General features: G+C 39.2%; 1 protein-coding gene across 2 annotated transcripts in view; it reads left to right on the top strand.

Annotated features, from left to right (window-relative positions):
- cd99 (CD99 molecule) overlaps positions 1-12,738 on the top strand; it is a 28,760-nt gene extending 16,022 nt beyond the window's left edge. Inside the window, exons 10-12 of one of the 2 annotated variants that reach the window (XM_051943448.1) lie at positions 8,508-8,627; positions 8,711-8,764; positions 9,792-12,738. In XM_051943448.1, the coding sequence (XP_051799408.1) occupies positions 8,508-8,627; positions 8,711-8,764; positions 9,792-9,820 (203 nt within the window). In that variant the 3' untranslated portion in view covers positions 9,821-12,738. Of the gene's footprint in view, positions 1-1,061; positions 3,691-8,507; positions 8,628-8,710; positions 8,765-9,791 lie in introns of those variants that run through there. The other variant, XM_051943449.1, reaches the window with a different exon arrangement.
- The last annotated feature ends 97 nt before the right edge of the window (positions 12,739-12,835 follow it).

Below are 12,835 nucleotides of genomic sequence, written 5' to 3'. Positions count from 1 at the left end.
ATATAAAGATGGACGTAGCATCTGGCTCCAAAATTGAAGCCCACCCGGAAGTGTCAAAAACTTGCAATATCCCGCCGTCCGCTAGGGTTGGCTCCAAAAAGCTTTTTCTCCATAGACCCCAATTCATTTTTGGAAAAAATCAAATTTGATAGACTGATTTTCTACAGGTCAGGATTTTTTTCCTGTTAGTTTTCATGGTCAAAATGAGAGATCAGGTGGCCGACCTTAAAATAAATCAATACTGAATTTTAAATAAATCGTTAAAGTTGGCGGAGCCAGGGGGCGTGGCAGTCCCATTGACTGGTCCTGCCCCTAGTTGCTCTCCGATCCAGTCTGTTTGATGACGCTTTTTACGTCACTGGCTCCAAAAAATCCAAAATGGCGACCAGGAAGTAGCAAAATCCGGGCTTCATTTTTTCGGCGTTGAAACCAACGGGTGACGTCACGGTTAGTTCACGCCTCATCCAAACACAGTTAAACAATGGCAGCTGCGGATGACAATCACGAAATTAAACAGATGAAAAGTTGCTTGTAGCGTGTGTGAAAACTGCGTTTCAGTATTTCATCTGGAAGTTGCAGCCAACAGACCTGTTTCAGTGCCTGAGACAAAAGCATATGTCCAAGTCCGGCTTCCTGTCTTTGTGTCCGTGATCTGTCCGTGTCTCCATGGGGTTTTTAAGGTCTCCCTTCAGAATTGATCCGTTCTCGAGTTTTTGTTGGGAGTTTCCTGTTTCCCTTCATAGAGGAAGTTGTGTTTACTGCTTCTGTTCTCCGGTAGTGTTTTTTTCTTTCCTCTTGCGTATGGATTTGTGATGCTAGTGGCAATGAAAGCACAGGTAGCTCTTTGCCTTGCTGTATATTGTCAGACTCTGACATGGGAATTGCCAATTGGATTCCTAAGTCTTCAGTAGTTTGATCAGTTAGTTGCATTTCAGCCGACAGAGTAGGTTTTGAGGATTATTGGACAGTGGGCCTGAGTGTTTTACTGGTATCTTCGTCACATTGGTACCCCTGGTCTGGTTTCTCTGGCTAAACCCTGCTTCGATTGTGTGTCGTTGCAGATCCAGACCTTCCGTGGGGCCAAATCCTGAAGATGCTAAATGCTAACATGCCAGAGGAATTCTATATGTGGATGTCCAATTTAAAGAAAGTCATAACGCCTCTGTTACAGAGGGCCATGGATCTGCTGAATGCCATGCCATGAGTCCGTTTGTGATCCGATTTTCCTCAGTTTGCACAATCACTGGTTTACAGATGTTTGGTACTATGTTTGATGGATCAGTCTTGAAAAAAGTTAAATACTAGGCTGTTTGAAAATCAGGAATCAGAGAAATTGCGGGTTTTTTTATTTCTATGTTGATTGGTGTCATGAAAATGAAACATACATTCACCCGACACGTGTCAAGAAAGGAAATGTTTAAATGTCCGGATGGGTATCAAGAAAAGAAAGGACCTCATTCATGAAACAGGTCAATTTATACATGTGACATGTGTTATTCTGGCTTTTTACAGCCGAAAGATTTGATATAAAGAAAACATTTATGCCCCCGACAGGTGTCATAAAAGCAAAATCTTATTGTCTTGTGAAAAACAAAATAATTGTGTATGTTTGAGTAAGAGTAATCGCAGAGTTTACGTGTCTTTTAGCAAACATGTTGCTAACTATTGGGAGTATGTGTCTTGGCTTAATCTTGTATTTTGCGTTAAAATATGAGGAGTTATATTTCTGCCATTGAGCACAAGTGACTTTACTGGTAGAAAATGCAGAACATGACTTGTGAGCACAAAGCAAGGTGCAAAATTGCATCACAAATTGTAGATGTAAGTGCAAATCGAGGCCTCTCGCCTGCTAAAGTTTGTGTTGCAAATGTGGAGTTTCAGTTTTTATGCTTGCAATCTGGTGAAAATGGATCCCAGAATATATTTAATGTAAGTATAGTTTCTGACCACCCAAAACACCAGAAATGATGCCCTGTTGTTGACTTATTCTTGAAGTTTTGATTTACTTTTAAGAAGCAAAGTATAAAAGGAAATTAGGGGGTTGGTTTGTCGGGGAGATGTGACTTCATGTCACGTCGTAAATGTGCAGTTTAAGCTATTTTTTACTGGAATCACAAACTTTCTGTCGTGTTAACTCATCTAACCCATCAAATACACTGCCAAGTTTTAATAATGTGATTTTAGTAGTTTCAGAAATCTTCTTGTTTTCTTTGCTTGATGCAGGCCTATAATTTGATCCGTGTGACACAGATTATCGTCCATTCCATGACCATAGGATATGTCTTCTGACATGGTTGTGTAAGAAATGAGAAGCTCCTCCCTGCATCAGCTAGGGTTGAATAAATTGTTGCCAGCTGAAACGTATTCATCACTGCAGTAATTATCCAATGGAAGGCTCTTACCTATTTGCTTAGTTAAATCCAGGTGGCGGCTTTTTTTTTTTGGACAGGTGATGTATGAGGTTAGGGCGGATCCACACGTTTTCTAAATTGTCCTGTCTGAACAATATGAACATTCTGGTGTTGGAATCTCATGAAGGCTGCTGTTTATGAGGTCTGAGAAGTAGGGGTAGATCCTGCACAGACCACCACTCACCTACACAGCTGATAAATGGAAACCATTCATTCTCGCTTTCACACCTGTGGGCAATTTAATCCTGCTAGTTAACCTAACCTGCATGCCTTTGCAGTGTGGGCGGAAACCCGATCACGCAGGGAACACCCACACAGGCACTTGCTTTCCCCCGTAAATGCCCTTCAAGTTACTGCTACTGTTGGGAATAGTGAAGTGTCTTTGCAAATTTGGGTACAAGAGTGAGTCTTTGACCTATTTTCTTATCCTCCTCTGGCTTTATGTGTTCCTTAGCCGACAGTAGCTCACTTATGTTGCAAGTTGTTGTTGAAGTTGACATTGAAACCAAGAAAACAGTCAGTTCTTTGACCTCTGCGGTGTAGAAATGTATTAATGTAGACTTAAAATTTGTCACCGCTGCATCGCCACGTGAAGTTCAACACACACCTTGTACTTGGGTGTGTGCATACATTCCTTTTTTAAAACTCACCACCCAGATGTAATGAACATGATGTGCCAGGACTCATTTGTGCATTTGAACTCATGTTACCTTCCTTGTGGATTTATTGTTGTTCATGCTTGCGGGATGATGTTGTTTATCTGCAAATACAATACGAAAGGAAATGGAAGTGTCCGAATCTCAATCCGCTCAGCAAATGCTCACATGTCGGGGCTTTTTCTTTCAACCACACTGTTGGCGGCAGATTGTGGCATCATGTTTGTGTCTACGGAAAGCAAACTCATTGTTCGAGTGCGAGGACACACCTGGTTTCTGCCTGTGCATGTCAGCTCAGCAGCATGTACACACATTCTTAGCATAGCCAGCATTCGAACACTCTGGAGAGGTGCAACTTTTAAAGACTTTTTTTCCTTTTCTTGTTGTTTGTTTTGTTTTTTTGCTCATTTCTTATCATCCTACTGTCTGTGGAGAAACGTTTATTTGATCAGATGATGGGGTTTTCCCCTCTGGGCACTCTGTAGCTTCTGAATGCTTCTTTGTGTTCTCTTTGGTAACTGGCAACGTGTTTCTTTTTCGTGGGTTCTTTGTTGTTTTTTTGCATTCATTGTAAGACAGCCATGCGAGGTGTGAAGCACAATAAATAAAACAAGACTGTGGAATATCAGAGTTTTATCTACAATTTGTTTGAGGTATCATCCATGACAGTCCAGTTTAATGCCAAAATATTCTGATCCCCGCTTCTAAAATTTAAATAGTTTCCGGTTACTTTGCTTCTCTATGATGGTAAACTGAATATATTTGGGTTGTGTCAACATTTTTTGACCTTTAATGGGCAAAAAAACGGCGAATTAATTGGGAAAATCATTGTAATCCCATCATAATTATCTTCAAACACTTTTGTTAGTATGCTAGTTCTATTTTTAATTACTTTTTATGCTGCTGATTCTATAAAATGCGAAAGTTCACTCCGAGCAGGAATGGATTAATCGTGTTTTCTTGCACTGTAGCTTTGAACCTCACAATGTTTTCATAAATATAAGTAATTTTGGAGGGAAAAAATCATTGAAAAAAAAGAAGTAAGAGAACATTAGGAAACTTTTCAAGAAAACACATCAAAGAAAAATAAAAGTAGAGATTAAAACAACACGGAAAAGTAACGGCTAAATGAAATATAAACTTTACAATACTACATATAGAAATATGTATCGTATATCCTAGAAATACAGCCATAAAAATAACATTTTAAATATGTATAAAAATGTCTATTTAACATGTAAAGTTTCTAATACTGTATATATTAAGCATATGCAATATAAACACTTTACAGTAATAAAACCACACTGTAGTAACAATAAGAGAAAACAAAGATGTGTCATGTAACGAAATCATATGAAGAATCAGTTGTAGCAAAACAGTGGTATTATTTGATAACAAGTGTAAAATCAGCTGCTTTAAGAATGTGTTATAACTAGATACCATTTAATACACTTTTTAGGACCTTTTTTGTTCATATTATGAAATAATTGACATTTCTTGCAACAATAGACTAATCTGACTCCTAGTGTTAAAGGAAAAACATGTAGGATTTTCTTTATTGTTAAGTACCCCCATGAATTCTAACATCTTGATAAATAAGAATGTACCGTATGTATGTACTCTGAATTTTATAGCATATTTTAATGACTAAAAATAGTTTTTTTCTGAAACAAATCCTGCAAAACTTCTACTTGCACACCACTGTTAAGGAGTGAAATCAAGAATTTGAAAGGTGTGTGTGGCCACATTTATTTACCCTCCTGGTTTTAATCATGATTCTAATAGCAGCAGAACGTAACCCTTCGGGTGTTCAGCGGGGAAAGAGCAAAAGTTGTTGGCGTCCACATGCAGCATTTCCCAGCAGTAAGTCACGCTGTAGGCTGCCATGATTTGTCTTTCATGCATCTGTTTTGTTTTTTAATGTTCGGGCAACTCCCTGTTTTAGCACATCACAAGACACTCCTCTCATGACTCACTGCGGCTTTAAAGCTGTGCCAGTCCACCGAAGAGCCGGGCTTAGTGTTCATGCACAGTGAGTGTTTCAGTGTGTGTTGCCCATAGACTGCATATAAAGATGGACGTAGCATCTGGCTCCAAAAATGAAGCCCACCCGGAAGTGTCAAAAACTTGCAATATCACGCCGTCCGCTAGGGTTGGCTCCAAAAAGCTTTTGCTCCATAGACCCCAATTCATTTTTGGAAAAAATAAAATTTGATACTGATTTTCTACAGCTCAGGATTTTTTTCCCGTTAGTTTTCATGGTCAAAATGAGAGATCAGGTGGCCGATCTTAAAATAAATCAATACTGAATTTTAAATAAATCGTTAAAGTTGGCGGAGCCAGGGGGCGTGGCTATACTTGATAGACAGTCTTGTCTGGAATGATTGACAGATCCTTTAGGGCGAGGCTTTCAGCAGTCTGGCTTCAGTCTGGCCTGCCCATAGACTGATCCTGCCCCGAGTTGCTCTCCGGTCCGGCCTGTTTGATGACGCTTTTTGCGTCACTGGCTCCAAAAAATCCAAAATGGCGACCAAGATATAGCAAAATCCAGGCTTCATTTTCTCGGCGTTGAAACCAACGGGTGACATCACGGTTAGTTCACGCCTGGTGTTGCCTCGGTGCTACGCCCTGCCCTGGAGCTTGGGTGTGTTCCTATTCACTTTTCATGCAACTTGGACTTGTTCTCCTCTATTCACTGTTCTGGTTTATGCATAGCTGATTTGTCTTTGTGTTACTAAGGTTTTGCTCGTGTTTTTACAACTTTTCTACTCTAGTTTTTTCTTCCTCTGTGTCCTGGAGACTTTTATTCCCCCAGTTCTAGTAGGTTCTGGCATTGAAAGGTATTGGCTGCCACCTTGTGGAGAATTGGGGGTGTGACAACTTCCACAAGCTGCACTGCCCAACTAAAAGAAACAGTCTAATATTTTGTTGGACTGCTTTTAGCTTTGAGTATGGCACACATTCACTGTGGCATTGTTTCGATAAACTGCAGCAATATCGCAGCATTTATTTCTGTCCAGAGTTGCATTCATTTTCTACCAAGATCTTATACTGTTGATGGGAGAGTCGGACCACTTCTCAAAGTCTTCTCCAGCACATCCCAGAGCTTCTCAGTGGGGCTGAGATCTGGACTCTCTGGAGGTCAATCCATCTCATGCTCCCTGATCCACTCATTCACAATGTGCACCCCACGAATCCTTTCATTGTCACCTCGGAATATGGCAATGCCATCAGGGAAGAAAACTCCATTGATGGAAAGACCTGGTCATTCAGTATATTCAGGTAGTGAGCTGACCTCATTCTTTGTGAACATATCGTTGCTGAACCTGACCAACCCCAGATCATAACCCTAACCCCCACAAGCTTGTAGGCACTAGCCATGATGAGTGCATCACTTCATCTGCCTCTCCTCTTACTCTGATGCGCTCATCACTTCATCACTTTGGAACAGAATAAATCTGCACTCATCAGACCACATGACCTTCTTCCATTGCTCCAGAGTCCAATCTTTATGCTCCATTGCAAACTGAATTCTAGCTAAATTGAAGCCTTTTTTCCATTTAGCCTCACTGATTGGTGGTTTTTCTTAGAGCTACACAGCTGTTTAGTCCCAATACTTTGAGTTCCCTTTGCATTGCGCATGTGGAAATGCTCTTTCTTTCACTATTAAACATAGCCGTGAGTTCTGCTTTTGATTTCCCACGATCATCTAAGAGTTTGTTCCAGCCACATTGGTTCCTCGAAGATGATGGTTCACTACTGTCTTTCAGATTTTAATAATGCGTTGGACGGTTCTCAACTAGTTTCACAAATCTCCTGACTTGTTTGTTTGATGCAGGCCAGTAATTTGACCCTCCTGAGACAGATGAGCATCCTTTCTATGACCACAGGATATGTCTTCCAACATGGTTGTTTGAGAAATGAGAAGCTCCTCACTGCATCAGCTAGGTTTAAATTTTAAAGTTGTTGCAGCTGAAACATATTCATCACTGCAGTAATGCAATGGAAGGCTCTTATCTATTTGTTTAGTTAACTCTAGGTGGCGACTTTTCCTTTGGACAGGCAGTGTGTTATCAAAGTATTGTTCTCAAGAATGCCATTAAGATTAGTAGAAAACCGATTACATTATTATTGCTTATCTTCAGATTTCCTCTTGAAGTCACTGAGAGTGTGACTTGATAACATAACTGATTACATTGTTTTTACCAATCAGTCAGATGCAAGAATCTACCAAACATTTGCCACGTTAGTCTTCTTTGAAATAATTTCATTCATATCTGTCAAAAGAACAAAGTTGTGTAAAATTTGCAGTAACTATTTGCAAAGTAAGCTATATGCTTACAACTTCCTTTTGACAGAGTGTCATCTGCAGCTTGTTTTAAATGCAGATCAAACCAAATGTATGCTCAAAAACTAAAAGATCAACACTGTCTGGAAAAAAATTAACAAGAAATTGTCAACAAATTGAGTTGGTAGCTACTTTTAAATATCAAGGATTTTAATTTGACAGCCATATACCATTCAGTATATGGTAGAAAAACTGAAACTCATCTTAGGATTTTACGACAGAAACAACTCATGCTTTTCTTTTTGTGTGAAACAGAAATTGGTGGAATCAACCCTTTTGCCAGTTGTTGACTATGGAGATGTGTTGTATATGAAGGCTTCTTGCTGATTGTCTTAGCACGCTGGATAGTGTGTACCATGGGGCACTGACCATTACATTATCTAATGTGGTCCCCTTACTCATCATTGTGTGCTCTCTTCTAAAGTTAACTGGACCCCAGGCACTTAACACACTCAGTATGTTTTTATTTACAGAACCATTCTGGGTATTGTTCCTTCCTGTTTGTCTTGTCTCGTAACAAGAAAACACTGAAGTCACAATCTCTGATCTATTGATACTCTGCAGTTTGTCATCCCCAAAGTACGATTTGAACTGGACAAGGAAGCCTTTAGCTTTTCGCTACCTAATGCTTGGAGTGAATTGCAATCTCAACTTCAACTTCAAACCCTTGTTACACTGAATGAGTTTTAAGCTCTGGTGAAATTATTACCTTGTCTGTGTGCAAGTCTTATATGTCAGCAAGTTTTCGTGTTGTTAATTTTAACTGCTGCTTATTATTTTTACGTGCCTATGCTGCTGCCGTCTTGGCCGAGTGGCTTGTTAGCAAAACAAACAGTTAGCTTCCAAGCTAAGTGTGTGAGGATAGCTCAGCGAGCTGATGCTTTAACGTACTTATAAGTTGGAATATTTGGCGTTGTAATAATTTGTGTTCTCAAATCTTATCTCATTGCAATAACAAATGTTTCTTGCTGATTGATTACAATGACAAAAAGTGCTGTCAGCTTCTACAGACACATATTTGTTTACACTATTAAACTACATGAATAAATGTGATCAGAAGTGAATGTAACGTGTTTTTTCCCCTCCTTGCAGCTGAAGCTGGGTCTGGACAGATTGCAGGAATCGCCAGTGCCATAGGAGTTGCTCTGCTGGGAGCAGCGTCCAGTTACTTTGCTTACCAGAAGAAGAAACTGTGCTTTAAGCTACAGGGAGGTCAGTGACCTTTACTTAATTTGGCTGTGAGGATTGCAAATGTTGTCTAAGGGATCATTCTGATTAAAATATTAATCGTTCAGGGGCAGATCCAGAGAGCGGCAAAGGCCACCATGGTACTAACTCGGATCCTCAAGGTAAGTTTCTTTGTTGCGTTATTAATACTCTTAACCTGATGATTCATTTTTCCCTGCAACATAAAGCCCCACACCTCTATGGAAACAGCACAACCATGGCTAGAAGTAGAGACAACTCAAAAATGACCATTTTTCCCACTTGTTCCCACTACTGAGACATAAAAATTCTATATGCCAGGTCATTTTCCAGACTGCATGGACACGGCCTGCAGTTCAGCCCAGTTTAGGCAAAATGTTCCCAAATTTTGTCATGTGACTTTTGATCTCAGCTGAGTTTCACGATAAGGAGAAGTGTTTTTTTTGTTTGCTTTTTGTTTTTTACTGAATCTAATTGCCACAAATTGAAATGCAAACAGACTTCTGGCAAATTCTAAACAGAAATCTGTATAAAAAAGCGACTTTGACAAAATGGCACAATATTAAGTTTTCCGACAGAATGGCGCTTTGCAGATGAGTAAGTTTAAAATCCGATTCTTGCTCTGATGAATTCTGTCATTTTGCAGATTCTTAAAAGCTATTTATACCAGTGGGTTAACGCACTCGACCTATTCAAATACATTTACTTTGACATGCTATCTACTCATACACTTCACACATTGTCACTTGCACAGTGTTAGCTTTCAACACTGAATCAGATTTGGCTTCAGTTCACTTGTTAATCGGAAAAAGTTAACTGGTTGCTAATGAAGCCAATACTCCATGGCTTCAACATACGCAAAAACATTGGCAGAAATGCTGCAAGAAGTTCTTGTATCTTTCAGTGCTGCTTGTTAAGCTTCTTTTTTTTTTGTGAGTACATGTTGGAAACTGTAGATGGTCCAGATATTTATCAGCATTTAGATCCACTCTAAAGGTGGAAAATGATGCTTGTGATAAATTAAAGATATTTTTTATTATATACAGAACAAAAGCAGACCCAAAATGAATGTAAAAGAATTTGTAACCAAACAGAACTCTGTGTGTAGCCTGACCTCTGGTGGTGAAACGCAGGTAGTGAATTTAACTTTGCTGCTCTGTTTTATTGCAGTTTTCAGCAACCTGCTCCGTACAAACTAGATGACCTCTTCACTGTTGCAACGAGAACTTTGTTCAACTTACAATCAAGTGGATCATTTGGTTCACACAATGAGACTTTGTGCAGTTGAAACCATGAACACAAATTGAACCAGACTTTAAAACTGAAAACACAACTAGTCGTCTATCATTTATTTTTTCATACACTTTGAACAAAATCAACTTGTCAGAGCAGGTGCGTGATGATTTAAACATTGCGGTTTTGTGTTTGTGTGCTTTGGCTGTGTAACTACTGCATACATGAGTACAATAGGTTGTCTTTCTTTACGTCTTGCTCTATAGTAATACACGTGTTTAATTTAACATACATGTTTGGGGTCATACAACTGAAATAAGGCATCTTTTCTGTAATGTAATTTAAAGCTTTGAATACGGATTGAAGAAGGATCAAACAAACTATAAATATTTTAATTTGTTGGCCTCTGAAAGGATGTAGAATATTACCTTTAGCACCTTCACTGTTAACGTTTGGTTTGCCCACATAGCAAAGAAAAAATAAAAAAATTCTCCAATAAAATTAGATTTTTAAATAATGTCATGCCATACTGACCACTCTGCTACAATGTGTCACCATCAAATTTACTCAGAGCTTCCTGCCGGTATTTCAAATTCAAAGCCTGCCAGGAACAGAGTAAATCCTTTTAGCTTCTGGAAGGCTTTTAATGTGAAAAGTATGTCAGGAGCAAATATCTACAAGTTGGATGTTATGTCACAAGTTAGCTCATGGACTACTGTTTTGAAGCCGTAAGTTTGGAATTTAGTCACCACCATCTTAAGCCGCGTGTCCACTGGATGTGATTTTCACGCACAGCAACGCACCACATCTGAAAATCGCATGGATGGCGAGTGGACCACAACATTGTCATTGGCTGCTACGTGGTCATGTGACCAAGCTTTCAGCTTGACGGTCTGGCTCGGCTGCAAACTTTCCCTTTTATTTCGAAAACACTTCAGTGAAAAGTGTTTCTGAAAGCATTTGAGGTGAGAAATAAGCTGTGCAGCAGCTGAATCTGTCCTCGTTTTAGTTCACGACGGCTGGTTTAGATGTTTGAGGACAGCTTCACGATGCGTGGAATCTCCGCACCCCGCATCGAATTTGCATAAAGTAGAAGTCCAGTCTATTTTATGCAAATAAGCTGCAGCTCTCTCCAAGTAAACCCACTGGATCATAGGTAAAACCGCACCGCAGCCGGGCCAGCGTGCTACATGCATGGCATTTCCAGCTGCGATCTGGTGTGTTTACCCTCTGCGGGCCGCAGCTTATTTGCATAAAGTACACTGGACTCCGGCGTGCGGACATTCCACGCATCGTGAAACTGTCCTCAAACATCTAAACTAGCTGTCGGTGAAATAAAACGAGGACAGATTCAGCTACTGCACAACTTATTTCTCGCCTTAAATGCTTTCAGAAATACTTTTCGCTGAAGTGTTTGCGCCCCCTGCTGGCTGTTAGAAAGAATGCAGGTTTAAGACACTTAAAAATTAGCTTCACTTTTCAGCATCTTTTCTATACAGTCTATGTTCAGGAAGCTTTGGATTTCACAGGCTGAAGCTTAACGGTAATTTCAAAAAGGACAATTAGAAGGAATTAGTGAAGCAAAACTTGCCTAGAGCAGACAAACATGCAGCAGAGCATGAGTATGACATGAATTCAACATTTTTCTAAGCATGTTAAAATACAAGTCTCTCGATGTCTGTTGATGTAACAGTTTCGAATTTAAATTACATCAAAGCACAAATGTGTCTCAGTGTCATCGTCATGTAACTGGATATGAATCCAGCAGAAGGAGCTTTGTAATATAAAATGCTGATTATTATGTGACTAGATGGTTTTTATGAAACATAAAGGACTACATGTGTACGTCCAATAAATGTACACAGTTTAGTGACGTGTATTTGTGTGTGAGATTGTTGAGGATCTTTTGTACCACATCTAAACATGTAACATCCGCTGTTTGTCGTTATGTTGGAGCTTCATCCTAAGTTGGTGCACTGCAAAAAAATGTTTTTGTCTATCATTTACGCCCTTAAAATCTTATTTTTAAAACTTTTACAGTGTGTCACATGTGTAATGTGAACAATCAGAGAATCTTTAGGCTCATTGTTGTAATTTTACTACGCACAAACAGCTAGAAAGCCCTATGTTTGTCTCAGGAGTGAATTTTTTTAGCTTGACACAAGCATTACTCCAGCTGGACACTCATGTTGCTCGATGGTTAAAACGTCAGCATTTTTCAATGCTGGTTAAATGCTGTTTATACTGCCCTCTAGAGGCCAAAAAGCAATCAATGCAGCTTTCAGACAAGTGATTCTGGAAAATGCTTACAACAAAATGAATTTTCCTAGAAGCAAATTATTTCACAACACTGACATTAGTATATGTTTCTACTGCAGAAAATAAGGTTTTAAAGGTGAAAATTATCAGAAAAGATGTGGAGTTTTGGCAGGTTGTGTCAGTTTTATTACCCAGCTTCTTTTCTTTACACACTTTTGTCTACAGCTATTTTTTTTTCATCTGATTTTGCAAAGTGTCATCAGTTTATTTGTGTCATAAATGAGCAAACGAGGTAGCATCAAATCAGAGCTGTTTCACATCAGGGGATTCTGGTTGGAAAATGATGTTAAACATTGTTGCATCCTTGTGAGCTGTAAATACTTGAGTATAATGTGTATAGATGCCTGCTAACCTTAGCAGTAAGCCTGATGCTTTTGAGCTTTTTCAGTATCGACAATCACAATCTCTGTTTGAAGTGTATTTTGCGGGAGATTTTTATATTCAAACTCGTTTCAGTTTTACAAGCATCATGGAGGTCTGTTACGTCTGATGATTCAATGAATGTTACTTTTGTGAGTGGCCTTAAAGTGTGTACATGTTTTCAATAAAGAGATGTTGTACAGTTTATCTGTGTTTTGTCCTTTCTGTCATCACCAAAAAAATAATTAAAATTACAAAAAAAAACACCAACATAAGAAAAAAAACTTTTCTTCAGATGGAGC

The sequence above is a fragment of the Acanthochromis polyacanthus genome, chromosome 22, assembly GCF_021347895.1.
Source record: "Acanthochromis polyacanthus isolate Apoly-LR-REF ecotype Palm Island chromosome 22, KAUST_Apoly_ChrSc, whole genome shotgun sequence".
NCBI classification, from domain to species: Eukaryota; Metazoa; Chordata; class Actinopteri; family Pomacentridae; genus Acanthochromis; species Acanthochromis polyacanthus.
The sequence above is the reverse complement of the archived record's forward strand: the minus strand, read 5'-3'. Positions and strand labels throughout refer to the sequence as shown.